Here is a 14,549-nt window from a genome sequence, read left to right as displayed (position 1 = left end):
ACCACATCAAAGGGCAGCCCTGGCGGAGGCCAACCCTCACCGGAAACGAGTTCGACTTACTGCCAGCAATTCGGACCAAACTCTGGCACCGATCGTACAGGGAGCGGACAGCCCGTATCAGCGGGCCCGACACCCCATACTCTCGGAGGACCCCCCACAGGACCCCCCGAGGGACACGGTCGAATGCCTTCTCCAAGTCCACAAAACACATGTGGACTGGTTGGGCAAACTCCCATGCACCCTCGAAGACCCTGCTGAGGGTGTAGAGCTGGTCCACTGTTCCACGCCCAGGACGAAAACCACATTGCTCCTCCTGAATCCGAGGTTCGACTATCCGGCGGACTCTCCTCTCCAGTACCCCTGAATAGACCTTACCAGGGAGGCTGAGGAGTGTGATCCCCCTATAGTTGGAACACACCCTCCGGTCCCCCTTCTTAAAAAGAGGGACTACCACCCCGGTCTGCCAATCCAGCGGCACTGCCCCCGATGTCCACGCGATGTTGCAGAGTCGAGTCAACCACGACAGCCCTACAACATCCAGAGCCTTAAGGAACTCTGGGCGGATCTCATCCACCCCCGGGGCCTTGCCACCAAGGAGTTTTTTGACTACCTCGGCAACTTCAGCCCCGGAGATACGAGAGCCCATCTCCAGGTCCCCAGGCCCTACTTCCTCACTGGAAGGCGTGTTGGTGGGATTGAGGAGGTCCTCGAAGTATTCCTTCCACCGATCCACAACATCCCGAGTTGAGGTCAGCAGCACACCATCACCACTATACACAGTGTTGACAGTGCACTGCTTCCCCCTCCTCAGACGCCGGATGGTGGTCCAGAACCTTTTCGAGGCCATCCGAAAGTCGTTCTCCATGGCCTCACCGAACTCTTCCCATGCCCGAGTCTTTGCCTCGGCAACCGCCGTAGCTGCACTCCGCTTGGCACGCTGGTACCCATCTGCTGCCTCAGGAGTCCCACAGGCCAGTAAGGCCCGAAACGACTCCTTCTTCAGCTTGACGGCATTCCTCACCGCTGGTGTCCACCAGCGGGTTCGGGCATTGCCGCCACGACAGGCACCAACCACCTTGCGGCCACAGCACCGGTCAGCTGCCTCAACAATGGAGGCACGGAACACGGTCCACTCGGACTCAATGTCCCCCGCCTCCCCCGGGACATGGTCAAAGCTCTCCCGGAGGCGTGAGTTGAAGCTCCTTCTGACAGGGGACTCTGCCAGGCGTTCCCAGCAGACCCTCACAACACGTTTGGGCCCGCCAGGTCTGTCCGGCATCCTTCCCCACCATCGGAGCCAACTCACCACCAGGTGGTGATCAGTTGACAGCTCCGCCCCTCTCTTCACCCGAGTGTCCAGAACATGCGGCCGCAAATCCGATGACACAACCACAAAGTCGATCATCGATCTGCGGCCTAAGGCGTCCTGGTGCCAAGTGCACATGTGGACGCCTTTATGTCTGAACAAGGTGTTCGTTATGGACAATCTGAGACGAGCACAGAAGTCCAATAACAAAACACCACTCGGGTTCAGATCAGGGGGGCCGTTCTTCCCAATCACACCTCTCCAGGTCACACTGTCATTGCCAACGTGAGCATTGAAGTCACCCAGGAGGACGAGGGAGCCCCCAGAAGGGGCACTCTCCAGCACTCCCTCTAAGGACTCCAAAAAGGGTGGATACGCTGAACTGCTGTTTGGACCATAGGCACAAACAACAGTCAGGATCCGTCCCCCCACCCGAAGGCGAAGGGAGGCTACCCTCTCATCCACCGGGGTAAACTCCAATACACAGGCACTGAGCTGGGGAGCAACCAGAATTGCCACCCCTGCTCGTCGCCTCTCGCCATCGGCAACTCCAGAGTGGTAGAGAGTCCAACCCCTCTCAAGAAGACTGGTTCCAGAGCCCTTGCCGTGCGTCGAGGTGAGGCCAACTATATCTAGTCGGAACTTCTCAACCTCGCGCACCAACTCAGGCTCCTTTCCCACCAGAGAGGTGACATTCCATGTCCCTAGAGCCAGTTTGTGCAGCCGGGAATCAGACCGCCAAGGTCCCTGCCTCCGGCTGCTACCCAAAACACAATGCACCCGACCCCCTTGGCCCCTCCTGCAGGTGGTGAGCCCACGGGAAGGGGGTCCCATGTTGCCTCTTCGGGCTGCGCCCGGCCGGACTCCATGGGCAGAGGTCCGGCCACCAGGCGCTCGCCAACGTGCCCAACCCCCAGGCCTGGCTCCAGGAGGGGGCCCCGGTGACCCGCATCCGGGCAAGGGAAACTTGGTACCAATGTTGTTATTCATCATCAGGGGGTCTGGGCTACGCTTCGTCTGATCCCTCACCTAGGACCTGTTTGCCATGGGTGCCCTACCAGGGGCATATAGCCCCAGACAACGGAGCTCCTGGGATCATTGGGACACGCAAACCCCTCCACCACGATAAGCTGGCAGCCCAGGGAGGGGTGTCTCAGATTTTGTTTTAGAAATTAAAGAAATTAAAAAACAATGATAAAAAATATACATGTTTCTCCTTTTTTCTATACTATTGTTATTTGTCTACCAAATCAATTGGAAGTATTCTTAATTATCAACCACTGTTAGCAAACTGACTTGACTAATTATAGCTAATTAATCAAAATGACGATACTGAAGACAGGTAGCAGAGAACAAGTGAAGAACAGTGAGAGGTTCAGGAACCAGCAAAGAGATGGATTGACTGCAGGAAGAATATGAAATATTAAGGTGAGACAGTGTTGCAGTGAGAAGTCATTTCCTCCTTCAGTGAATGAAGGGCAATTCTGACAGAGCTGCAAGGACCCACGGAAACATCTGCCTTATGTAAGTGTGTGTGTCTCTGTGTGTCTTACATTTATTTTCATGTCACACACATACACAAACACCCACACATCTTGGCTTTATAATCCTTTGAACAACAGACAATATGTGTAAATGTAATTGACAATTTGTGTGTGTATTATACTGTATATTGTGTGTTAGGCTCAAACGACCTAAAACATGAGAGAAACAAATGAGGCAAAGACAACAGCTTTAAGTTTTACTTGCAGCAAGGACGATGGAGAGATGTGCTCAGTTACAGATCTCCAGCCCGTCCTGAGGCACAATTTCCGCCATCCTTCTTTTATTGAAAATAGGAGGTCCCTAGTTACACAGAATTCAAATGTGTCTAAGGGAGGGGAAACACAAGATAGCAGGTCCTATACAAAGCAAAAGACTGTAAATCATAATGGTGAGATTATACGTAGGTCTTCACTGATTTGATTAGCTTAGCTCACACACAGCACATTCCTTCCATATCAGACAGATTAAAAGAACACCTCCTGTGTAATGCCCTGCAGCTCTATCTCCAGTCAATGGCACTTCCCCACAGCAGCTGCATTTTTGTCGCCCTTGACCAGAGAAGTTCAAGTTCACACATCTAGCATCATGAACATTAAGCATTAATAAATAATAAGAAACATTAAGTAATGAGAAACAATATAACAAGAATAAAGAATATAACAAGGTCAAAGCAAATAAGAGATAACTTTAATATAATGGACCTAACATTGTGTATATTATTAGATGCACAATGGAAGCCAGAGTCAAAGGAGATGTGGCTGATATCAAGAGGAAGACAATGAGCGTGTTGCTGTCTCATTATTATGCATTAGCCAGTTTTATATTGGTGTTTTTGGTTGTCCCAGTTTCTTCTTTGCTTGTCTGATTTTTACCTTCTTACTTTTTAGCTTTTTTGTGAAGTAATGGCATTGAGACATTCTGACCCATTTTGCTTTTATTTGTCATCAAATAAGAAGATGATGAGTGTCATTATAAAAAATAAAATAATAAAACTAAAGGAAGCATTTAAATAAAGTATCATGAGAGAAAAATATGGAATATAAACACTTGTAATATAGAAATTAGAAATTGATTTTTTTTTACATGAGAAATTGAAAATATTTGCCGACAAAAAAACAATAACGTAATAATTACAGATTGAATGACAATGTAGAATGACAGCATTCACAAAGTGCACTGAGTCCCAGTCCAATAAGGGGGGTATAACTGAGTAGATGGGGTAAGTGTCACTATGGGGGGGTTGGCTTTCACAGGTCTGAGCAAGAAACTGTTTTTAGAAGTGAAGTGCTGGTTTCAATAGTCCTACACTGCTTTCCTGATAGAAGCAGTAGGAACAGTCTGTTGTCCGGAGGGGTGGTGTCTTTGGCAATGCATCTGGCCTCGGGAAGTGTAAAGAGTCCAGGTCAGGTAGATAGCAAACACAACCCTGTGCTGTCTTTTTTGTCCTGTGCCGTGCAGCCGTCATACCAGACTGAGACACCAGGTTGCATTCTATAGTTGTTCAGTAGATCACCAGCAGATGAGAGGAGCTTACAGCCCACTTTGACTTCCTGAGGAAGAAGAGTCATTGTTTGGCCTTCTTCACCAGATATTTAGTGTTGAGCTATCAGGAGACCACATGAAGCTGGTCAGTACATGTATTCAGGGTCAGGCCTGATGAGTTACCGTACCTGTTCCTGCAGCCTTGTTGATGTTGATCTTCCTTAAGGTTGAAACCACCCAGTGCAGCTGTAGGACAAGAGACTGCTGTTGCTCCTCTACCTGGGAAAGATCTGCAGTCCTGCTGCTGCTGAGATTGTCGAAGTGTGTAAAGAAGCTGCTTAAGGTGTCAGGGAGAGTGGGGTCTGGCCTGCTGGTTATCACACTTGTAATTCATCACAGTCCAGATGCCTTTCCACATGTTACATTGTTGTTGTCAATGTGCTCCTCAGTGTGCTGTTTGTATCTGTACCTTGCCAGCTGAATGCCCTTCTTTAGTTCTTTGGGGGCTTGCTATAGGCAGTCTTTTTCCTTCTCTGTAGGCAGCAGCCCGGGCTTTCAGCAGGGGCCACACTGTATTGTCCACCCAGAGCTACTGGTCAGGAAAGACCCTAATTGGCTGAGTGTGCAGGACAGCATCAGTGCAGAAATGGACATAAGAAAGTACAGAGGACGTTTGCTCCTCAAAATTAGCAACCTCTTTGAAGCTGTCCCATTGTTGGGCTCAAACAGTCCTGCAGGCCTGAAGAAGCCTCCTTAGTCCAAATCTTTATCTGGCCACACCTGTTTACACGTCAGAGGTCTGTTAGCTCCACAGAGATATAATGTGATGGGCTGAGGTGAGGTGAGGAGCTGCTGCACCCTGTCGAATCCTGGGATCCATAATGTTATTTTCAGCTTTCGTCGATGTGCAACAATCTACTATATTTGTTGCTACTGAATCTATTCAATGTGCTTGTGGATAACTCAAGAACAGTTCTGAGCATGACCTCTATGGATCTCGACTAGACTTGAGGGGAATGGATATCATGCTGCTGTATCTTTGAGATCTTTGTTCTTGTTTTTCCACCAACATGATTGATCATGTTTATTCTTTTTATACAGGCTCTATGTCTCTTCTAACATATATTGAAGCTACTTTTTGTCGAAATAATATTTTTGGTTCTTAGCTGGTAACAACAGACATTTGGCCTGTTTTGAGTGGATGATAAGTGACATGGAATATTTGAATCTATTAAGAAAAAGATAAAAGCACAAAACATGAGATTAGCATAGTGAGCATGTTTCTCCTTCCCTCTGCAGTTTCTCCTCTTCTCCTCCTTGCTCTGAAGTGATAAATGGCTGTGATTTGAAATGTGTGTGTGTGTGTGTGTGTGTGTGGTGTGTGTGTGTGTGTGTGTGTGTGTGTGTGAGAGAGAGAGAGAGAGAGAGAGAGAGAGAGAGAGGACAGAAAGAGAGGGATAGATGCATCCATTCTGGACCGACCCGTGGGGCTTTAGCTACTGTTAATAGTGCTTAAAGATGACTGGAGTATAAAGGCTTTTTGTCAGTCTCACACACACACACACCACACAGACACACACGAACACACACGTGCATGCATGCACACACACAGATTAACTCTGTTAAAAGGATTGTGTCCGTGGGGTATACAGTGCCACAGTATGACAGGTGACATATACTGTAGTTTCCCTATTCTCTCTTATCTTTTCTCTACCTCTCCCGGCTGCTGTATTTTATCTCTGTGACCATAGATCTCATTGGAGAGGCAATATTTCTGCAGCGAGTATTGAGTCCTTGTGTCCTTGCTTTAGTGTCATGTGAAGGTTTGAGCCTTCATTGCCTTGAGCATTTCATGGCAGTTTCAGAGTAGAAGATCCATATCACACAGTTCCTGTGCTACTATTTAATGATGTAGTCGTTATAAATGGTTCTCACAGCTGCAATATTTTCTGCTGCATGATGGTCACATTGCTTTGGGAATCATATTAAAATGGCAGAAATAAATGAATCTTCTCCTCTCCTCATCAATTTACTTCCTGCCTTTCTTACAGTTGCATAACTGTGTCATTAATCCTTGATGTGTATCTAACTTTTTTTTCTAACTCTTGAATTCATTTGTAATATTTCACATTATAACTCCTAGAAACTCCAGAATATTTCAAATTAATTTATTTAGAAATGATGTTTGACAAATGTTATTTATTAAACCAGAACAATTTACTGGGATATTATATAAGAAAATTCTTACACATACATTTGACTGACCCATGACGACCAAGGTGAAGCCTTCTGTGGAAATTCCAATCATGCAATTTTCCCTGCTTCTGTGAGCGATGTTGCAGGGCTTTTGTTATGTTTTAATAGAGAAATTCTTTAAATTTTTGGATCCTGAAGTCGAATCATCAAAACTGTAAAATAGCTTGGTGTTTATGACTAATGTCATAGTAGTCCCATGAATACATCTGGTCAATGAAGACTCCTCATACAGAAATCTTTTCATACTGGTGCTGATTTCAAAGTTAACAACCAATAAATGAATTAGCAGCAGAATGTAGTGTTTAATTTAGGAATGACCTCACCTCGATCCACTCAAGCCTCTGATTTACTGTCAACTGCTCCTCGTGGATTTCTCAGGCGCTTTTCTTTCTTGCCTGGTCTTTTGAGAAGTAGATGTGAGGGTGAGATCCCGTTAGAGCTTGTTTTCTATATTATTTTTGTTTAAACGCTTTTGTTTAAAAAAAAGACTTCAATCCTAATATTTTTTTGCTGTTCCATGTTTTACCATACTGTGAAGGGTTAGCACGGAACACCTGGAATGGCAAAAACAATGAAGAAGTCACTACAGCATGTTCAACTTATTTCAATTTAGTTTTATGTGTAGTCTTGATTATTTCATTTATACTTTTGTTGTTGTTGCCTATATATTCAAAAATCTTATGAATAATCATTTGAAGTAAAAGTTCAATTAAATGGTGAGAAATGAGGAAAAGCGGCTTTCCAATTTAAGCGTTTAAACAGTGGAAGTTCTACATCAGCGTCTATTAGGATTTTAATTAAATGCAATAAAACCACTTTAGCTGTACTCTTGAGCTGTTCTATCTCCTCAGTCAGTCGTCTTGTTGGTAGACGCTTTATTTATCCAACATGAGGGATAGTGCCTGCAGGAGGAAGCATAGGAGAAAACAGGTCCAGAAGAGAGTAAAGATGTCATCATAAAGCCTATTTTCCCATCCTTCCTAACCTTTGACCTCTGGATCCAGACACATAAGGCAACAAAAGCTCAGTGGTCTTCGGCAGCCACTGGCCTTTTCAACCATGTGAATTCTATTCATCTGCTGACTCAGCTCCGACATGGAAACAAATGCTGTCAAGAGTATTTATGGATTTTCTCCCACTCTATTCTGTTCTTTCACTGGACCATTGTGCCCAATTTTCTCATCTTGTCTTCTTAGTTCCTTCTGTTTGCTAACCTTCATGTAAATGTTTCTGCTTCCTTTGTTTCTACGTGCTCTCTGAGAGTAACAGCATGGGCATGTCTACAGAACAAATATCCTTTCTGTCACTGAGTGAATCTCTGAGCCAAGGATTTCTCTTTATTTTCCTTAAAATGGAAAATAGACACCAGCAGGAGGAGATATTGCATTGACATACATATGGAAGAAACTTTGCAACAGTTTCAGACTCCATTGGGCAGGTGTAACAAAAGCAACAAACATTAACAGCTCGCTAACTCTGTTATCCCCCAAATCACCCTAGGATAATTTGAACCCAGGATCATCTTGCAATGCCCGAGACACCACCAGGTCATCCATGAAATATGATGCTTGATGGATTATGTCCTAGATATTTTCACACTCTTTCTCTCAGTCTGACAGTTCTTTTGGTCATTTTAGAACATGAGTTGCAAATATGACTTCTTTAATTAAAGTTATATAGTACAGATGAAGTCCTAAAAGTGCCTGAGACCAGGGGACTGGTGATGCTCATGTTCTGCCAGCCAATAAGCTCAGATTGGTGCTGCAGTTAGCGCTGATCTTATGGTGCAGAGACAGTCAACTCTGGGAAGAGTATTTAAGCTCTAAATGTCTTCCATTTCAGAATGATCAGCAAATTCTTTCCTATTTTGTGGCTTTGCCATGATCTGTGCCTTGGTGCAATCCTGTCTGTGGGCTCTGCAGACAGCTATGAAAATCTGATATGAAGTCCTTGAGGTTACAGAGCTTGCCGAGCCATTGATGGCTAAGTTTTCGTTTCATTTCGTTTCGTTTTCTGCCTGGCTAAGTTTTAAATTTTGTTTAATATTAAGGTCAATATCTTATCTGAAGATAAGACAAGATAAGCTTTTATTGGGCCCCATAGGGAAGGATCAATCAATCAATCAATCAATCAATCAATCAATCAATCAATCAATCAATCAATCTTTATTTATATAGCGTCTTTTACAATATGTCTGTGTAGATTCTCAATCATCCAGGTCATCGTTATCCAAGGTAGTTTTCTCTGTCAACTAGGTTGTGTTTCTTCTCTTTGAAGACGTTTCGCCTTCTATTCAGAAGGCTTCTTCAGTTCTGAACTTGCTGAGGACCGAGCTTAAAAATATAGCCCCTGTGGACAATTGGCATGTTAATGATCTGAGTGATCACCTGAGAGTCGTTGGCAGGGTCATTGGTAGGGTTGTTCACCTAGTTTCGGTTGAGGTGTCTTCCCTTTGTCTGCTGGCTCACTTGGTGGCGAGTCACCAGGTCTCCTGGGATGGTGTGAATGTTTGGTTTGTTGTTGGAAGGAGTGGAGGACTGCATTGTGCATAGGTGATAGGAAGTGCCTCAGCCCACCACCTCTGTTTAAGGATGGTTTTTCCAATTTGACATGGATAGCTTCCTTGACACCCCTCTCAAACCAGCGGACTTCTCTGGCCAGTATCGTACTTGGCTGTCCTCGAAGGAGTGCCCAATCTCCTTTAGGTGTAAGTGGACTGCTGATTCATGACCTGAAGAGGTGGCACGACTGTGTTGTGCCATTCTTCTGTGGAGAGGTTGTTTGTTTTTGTTTGTACTTTTACAATAAAATTGTTTCTATGCACTTTACAGAATCCCAGGGCCTGACCCCAAACAAGCAACAGTGGCAAGGAAAAACTCCCCTTTAACAGGAGGAAAGAATAGGTAGGAGAGGAGAGGAGAGGAGATGAGACAAGACGAGACGAGACGAGACGAGAGCAGAGGTAGAGGAGAGAATAGGCACACATACTCCACAGAGTACTTACAGAAATACATTATATTTAGTAAAGTAGGCTGCCAGTAGATTCAAGTTGAGTGGGTCAGCGGGGTCGGAGGTCAGTATGCAGCTCTGAAGGCGGCGATACCTGTAGATGAATAAAGAAGGGTGGGGGCGGGGGGAGCAAGAGTGGCTTTTCTGCCTTCCAGTTCAGATAGGTAATGCCAAGGGTCAGGCTTTCAAATGAACTGGAACAATGTTTTGGTCTTGGATTAACTTGTCTAGGATTAAGTTAGAGTGATAGATTGCTGCCACTCCCCCTCCACGACTAGCAACACGAGGAATATGATAATTAAGATGGGTAGGAGGAGTAGATTCATTTAATCTTACATACTCCTCCTCCTGAAGCCAGGTCTCAGTTAGACAAAATAAATCAATGTGATGATCCACTATCAGGTCATGCACTAACAGGGATTTGCACAAAAGAGATCTAATATTTAATATAATATAATAGGTGATGGGTGCTGGAATGTGTGTATTCATAGACCTGCAAAACAATTTTCATGTTAACTTTTTGCTTTAGGTTTAACTTTTTGAATGGTTTAACTCTGAAACACAAGTGTCCTGCATTGGGCTGTAGACATCAAACCACTGCAGAACTTCCATCTGAAAAGTAGGTCCTGAGGCCTACTCTGTGCTACATTACTTTCTTGGTATCCTGTCAAATACAAAGAGCAGGCAATATGTAAAGGAGAGGGAAAAAGAGAGGGTAGGTAGAATTAGGATTATATCCACACAAAAACAGTTACAGGTGCTTTGAGTTCTATTAGTTTGTGTGGGCCTCTCTAACACATGCGAGGCTTCGAGAACAAGCAAGGAAGACCAAAGGCTCCAGAGTCTCAAGAGACCTGTTTGGTCAAATGCTCTTTAGTGTGGTAATGATGCACTGATCTGCTGTTCCCCACCTCTCATGAAAGTTTTATGAAACCAGCTTAGCATGAATTTTATTACAGTGACACCACTGTCTGGTAACCTTGCAGTGAAAAGGTACTGTTGCTTGTGGTTGCAAAGAAACAAGCTTATCAAGATGCATAGCATAAAAGGAAAACTGTGAGAGGAAAAGGGTGAGAAGACCTGGCTCCACCTTATTTTATTTAGTGGTTCTGCATTTGTCACTTGGATCTGAAGCTCAGAAGTTATAGATAGATATGAAAGCTCATTAAATACAGGTTATAAGAGATACTGTTTACTATAACCTCAATGTGATCCATGTATTTGCACAAATAAAATGTTATTATCCTGAAACTTTAATGATGTCATTATTGGTATTTACTAGAGTGAAGAAATGGTTAAATCCTAACACAGAATCAGGTCATTCTGAGCAGGAACTGGACCCGGTCAGTATGTTCCATGTGGTTGCTGACACACACAAAACATTTGTACTATGTTAGCTTTTAATTGTATTGTGAGCTGTGTAATTACTGAGATATAACAGTGTAGCTCAACTAAAAAAGACAAGACAAGACAACTGAAGTTTTCCAGTGCAAGTCGAAGCTGCGTTGATCTCTACAGGGGGAACAGTGGAGGATAGAAGGCAAATTATGATGCAAAGCTGCCAGTCTGAAAAGATTAATTAGACTAAACAGAGAACATCGGAGGGCAAAGCAAGAGTGAGATGAAGAACACTGTGTCCCACGTTGTATGGAGAAATCCCGAGCAAAGGAATTGTTAATTTTAGAGAGAAAGGACAGAAGAAAGTGCTAACGATCCTTTTGCTCTCTTGTAAGATGGTAATTATTTGTCCACCATTTCAAATTTACATAAATCATATTGTTTGATTGAGTAAAAAAAACACTCAATTGATTAAATGATATTCAAAAATAGATTGAAAAGCATAATTTAGCCTAGTAAACATGCCACTACTAGTAGTACTCTGAGTCACGACTGCATCCTGATCAAAACATTGTTGAACAAGTTCTATTTGTAATTTGTGTTTTTGCAGGGAAAAAACACAAATGACAACACAAGTTACACAAAGATTTTTAACATTCTTAAATTTTCTTAACTTTTTCTCTGATTTATTCTTTTTATGTCCTTTCTGTTTCAGAACCTGCTGTAAATCAGTCGTTTGATAGCTTTTCTGCCATTTGTCTCCCTTTTGTCTCCCTTCCTTTCCTCATCTTCTGCCTCCTCCCTCATCAGTCTGTTCTCAGTATTCGCGGGGCGTCTTCGCCATCTTTGGCCTTTACGACAAGCGCTCTGTGAACACACTGACATCATTCTGCGGGGCTCTGCATATTAGCTTAGTGACGCCCAGTTTTCCCACGGAAACAGAAGGCCAGTTCACTCTGCAGCTTCGGCCCTCCATCAAAGGGGCTTTGCTGTCACTGCTGGACCACTATGACTGGAACCGCTTTGTCTTCCTCTATGACACCGACAGAGGTGAGTGAACAGAGAAACACCTTTTACCCATGTAGCTGAATCTTTGGATTCTCCTAAATCTTAATGTTTTAATGTGTTGATGCATTTGAAATGACTGCTCAGCACCCAACACCATCCCCACAGTGAAGCCAGTGGTGGCAGCACCATCCTGTGGGGATGGATTTCAGCTCTGAAGGTGTCCTGGTGTTCACGCCGCTGAGATACCCTTGAGCAAGTTACGAACCTCCAAACAATCATGTAGGGCCCTGGATGAGCTGAGGTGGACCTGCCTTTACCCAGCTGTAGGAATCCACTGTGTGAAAGGACAGGTTCTGGAAATGGGACGGGGACTCTAATAAGTGGGTAGACTGTGAGGACATGGGACATGTGGAAGGAAAGTAGGAATCCAAACTCTGAAGATACATGTTTCCTGACGGTGGAGGTGTTTGCTAGAAGACAGAATAAGGAACAAAACTGAGGATGGATGCATCCATCCATGAGTTCCAATGATACTGGGAGATTCTAAAGTATTTTCTGTCTGTTAAAGGAGCAAAAGAGGTTTAAAGATCAAATGTGCTCAAAGGTTATTCCCCTCAAGACATTAGCATAGTTGAGATTTGTTGGGTGTGTGTTGACCTCTTAAATTTAGCTTTCTGCAACCATATTACATCAGACAAAGTTAACATTTGTCTCTTTTTCTCTGTGTTGCAGGATACGCAGTGCTGCAGTCCATCATGGAGAGAGCAGGACAGAATGGATGGCAGGTGAGAAGACGTGACATACGAATTCCTGGATACCTGCCAAGCAAGCACACATACACACGCGCACACATACAAACACAGAGCCCTTTATTACCTTCAATCATTCAAATGCCTTTGCTAATTTACTTCTGGTACACATGCATTAGCTTATTTCTACAAGTTTTTTTGTCTACATCCATACAGTGTGAATACAAACATGTATGTTAACCAGGTCAGTGCCATTTGTGTGGAGAGTTTCAATGAGGCGGCTTACCGACGGCTCTTAGAAGACCTGGACCGACGCCAGGAAAGAAAATATGTCATCGACCTGGAACCTGAGCGACTACAGAACATCTTGGAACAGGTACAGTAATGTTGCTGTTAAGAAAATCTCCAGTTAAATGTCACCTCCTGAAGGTAGAATTGTGTCCATCCTAAACATTTTCTCTTTCTCCTAATCAAGGTGACCCACAGAATGCTAAGCAGGTCCTTATTCAACATGTTGAATAAAATATTATTGTCTTGCTTCGACAACAACAAAATTAGAATGGATATTTTTCCCATTAATAATTGATTATAATGGCTCCAAAAATGTGGAGGGACACAAAGAGAGATCACCTAATCAGGAAAAAATGCATTAGTGGGTTTTACAGTCTTACAGTTTTAGTGTTGCAGGACATTACAGCATCTCAAGGACCATCAAGGCAATAGAATCAAAGCATATTCAATAATAATAATAATGCTGTGTTGTTGAACATCGTTGCCATGACAAACCCTGGGCCAGAGTAGCCTGTTAGTGGATGAAATAATGTCCCACTATGACAGTAAAATGTCTTCCATACATCATACATCTGAAAGAATACCGTGAGTGTGTGTGCGTGTGTGGGTGTGAGTTTGAAGTGTGTTTGGGTCCTGTTCATCTCATCTGATGCCAATATTTGGATACAGCTGAAGACATCCCTATTAAACATGTTTTTGAACCCAACAGAACATCATATCAGAGACAGGTGAGCAGAATACACAGCAGCTACACAGAAACCTTCAGCAGCACCTCAGACACAATAACAGCATCTTACTGTTCACAGAAAGACCTTCTTACACACCAAGACAGACGTACAGGCACGACATACTGGCTCACAGGGCTCTGCAGTACTGGAACTGGCTATCAGTATAGAGACAGACACAGAGACAGACACAGCTTTGTTTGTCTGTCCCTGCCAGCTGCAGAGATTGTGTGTGTGTGTGTGTGTGTGTGTGTGTGTGTGTGTGCGTGCGTGCGTGCGTGCGTGCGTGCGTGTGCACGTGAGCATACCTCATAATATTTAGATGTGTCTTTTTTAGGACAAGAACAATTCACCCTGTTGTAGCCCAACTCCTGTAAGGACAACAGAACGCAAGACACAGATTTGATTGTGTCTCTGTCAAACCTGCAGCAGCACTCAAACACACCAGGCAGTTCCTGTCGTAGCAGCAGGTCCAGTCATCTAAAGAGTTACTGGAAATAATGATGTGTTCTGAGATTAATGTAATGGAAAAAAAGTTTGACATGGAGAAATTATGTTTCTAATGTCTTTCGTCCTGTTTTGCATCTTTCCTTCAATTAGCAGGAGACACAATTAGTTTAGCGTTAGCTTTAAGCAGATCCTTACAAATGCATCTTGTGCTATAGAGAGCATTTACTGGCACAGCAGTACGTGAGTGTGTTGTAGAGTTAACAATGTTTGTTAAGATTTCTTTTCCACTTCTTTGTGGCCATATGGTGTCACATATAATGCTCTAGTGAAAATGCACTTGTCCACGGTGGTCCTTAGGGGAACAAATGTGTTTAAAGACCATTTTGATCC

General features: G+C 43.8%; 1 protein-coding gene across 14 annotated transcripts in view; it reads left to right on the top strand.

The window, feature by feature from the left end:
- The window catches only part of gria4a (glutamate receptor, ionotropic, AMPA 4a), an 85,239-nt gene that overhangs the window by 23,039 nt on the left and 47,651 nt on the right, over nt 1-14,549 (top strand). For all 14 annotated transcript variants that reach the window (XM_057050675.1, XM_057050676.1, XM_057050681.1 and 11 more), the window contains 3 exons: nt 11,747-11,986; nt 12,677-12,729; nt 12,938-13,069. In XM_057050675.1, coding sequence (XP_056906655.1) covers nt 11,747-11,986; nt 12,677-12,729; nt 12,938-13,069 — 425 coding nt within the window. The remainder of the gene's footprint in view (nt 1-11,746; nt 11,987-12,676; nt 12,730-12,937; nt 13,070-14,549) is intronic.

The sequence above is a fragment of the Takifugu flavidus genome, chromosome 12, assembly GCF_003711565.1.
Source record: "Takifugu flavidus isolate HTHZ2018 chromosome 12, ASM371156v2, whole genome shotgun sequence".
Lineage (NCBI taxonomy): Eukaryota > Metazoa > Chordata > Actinopteri > Tetraodontiformes > Tetraodontidae > Takifugu > Takifugu flavidus.
This window is presented reverse-complemented; position numbering and strand designations above follow the sequence as displayed.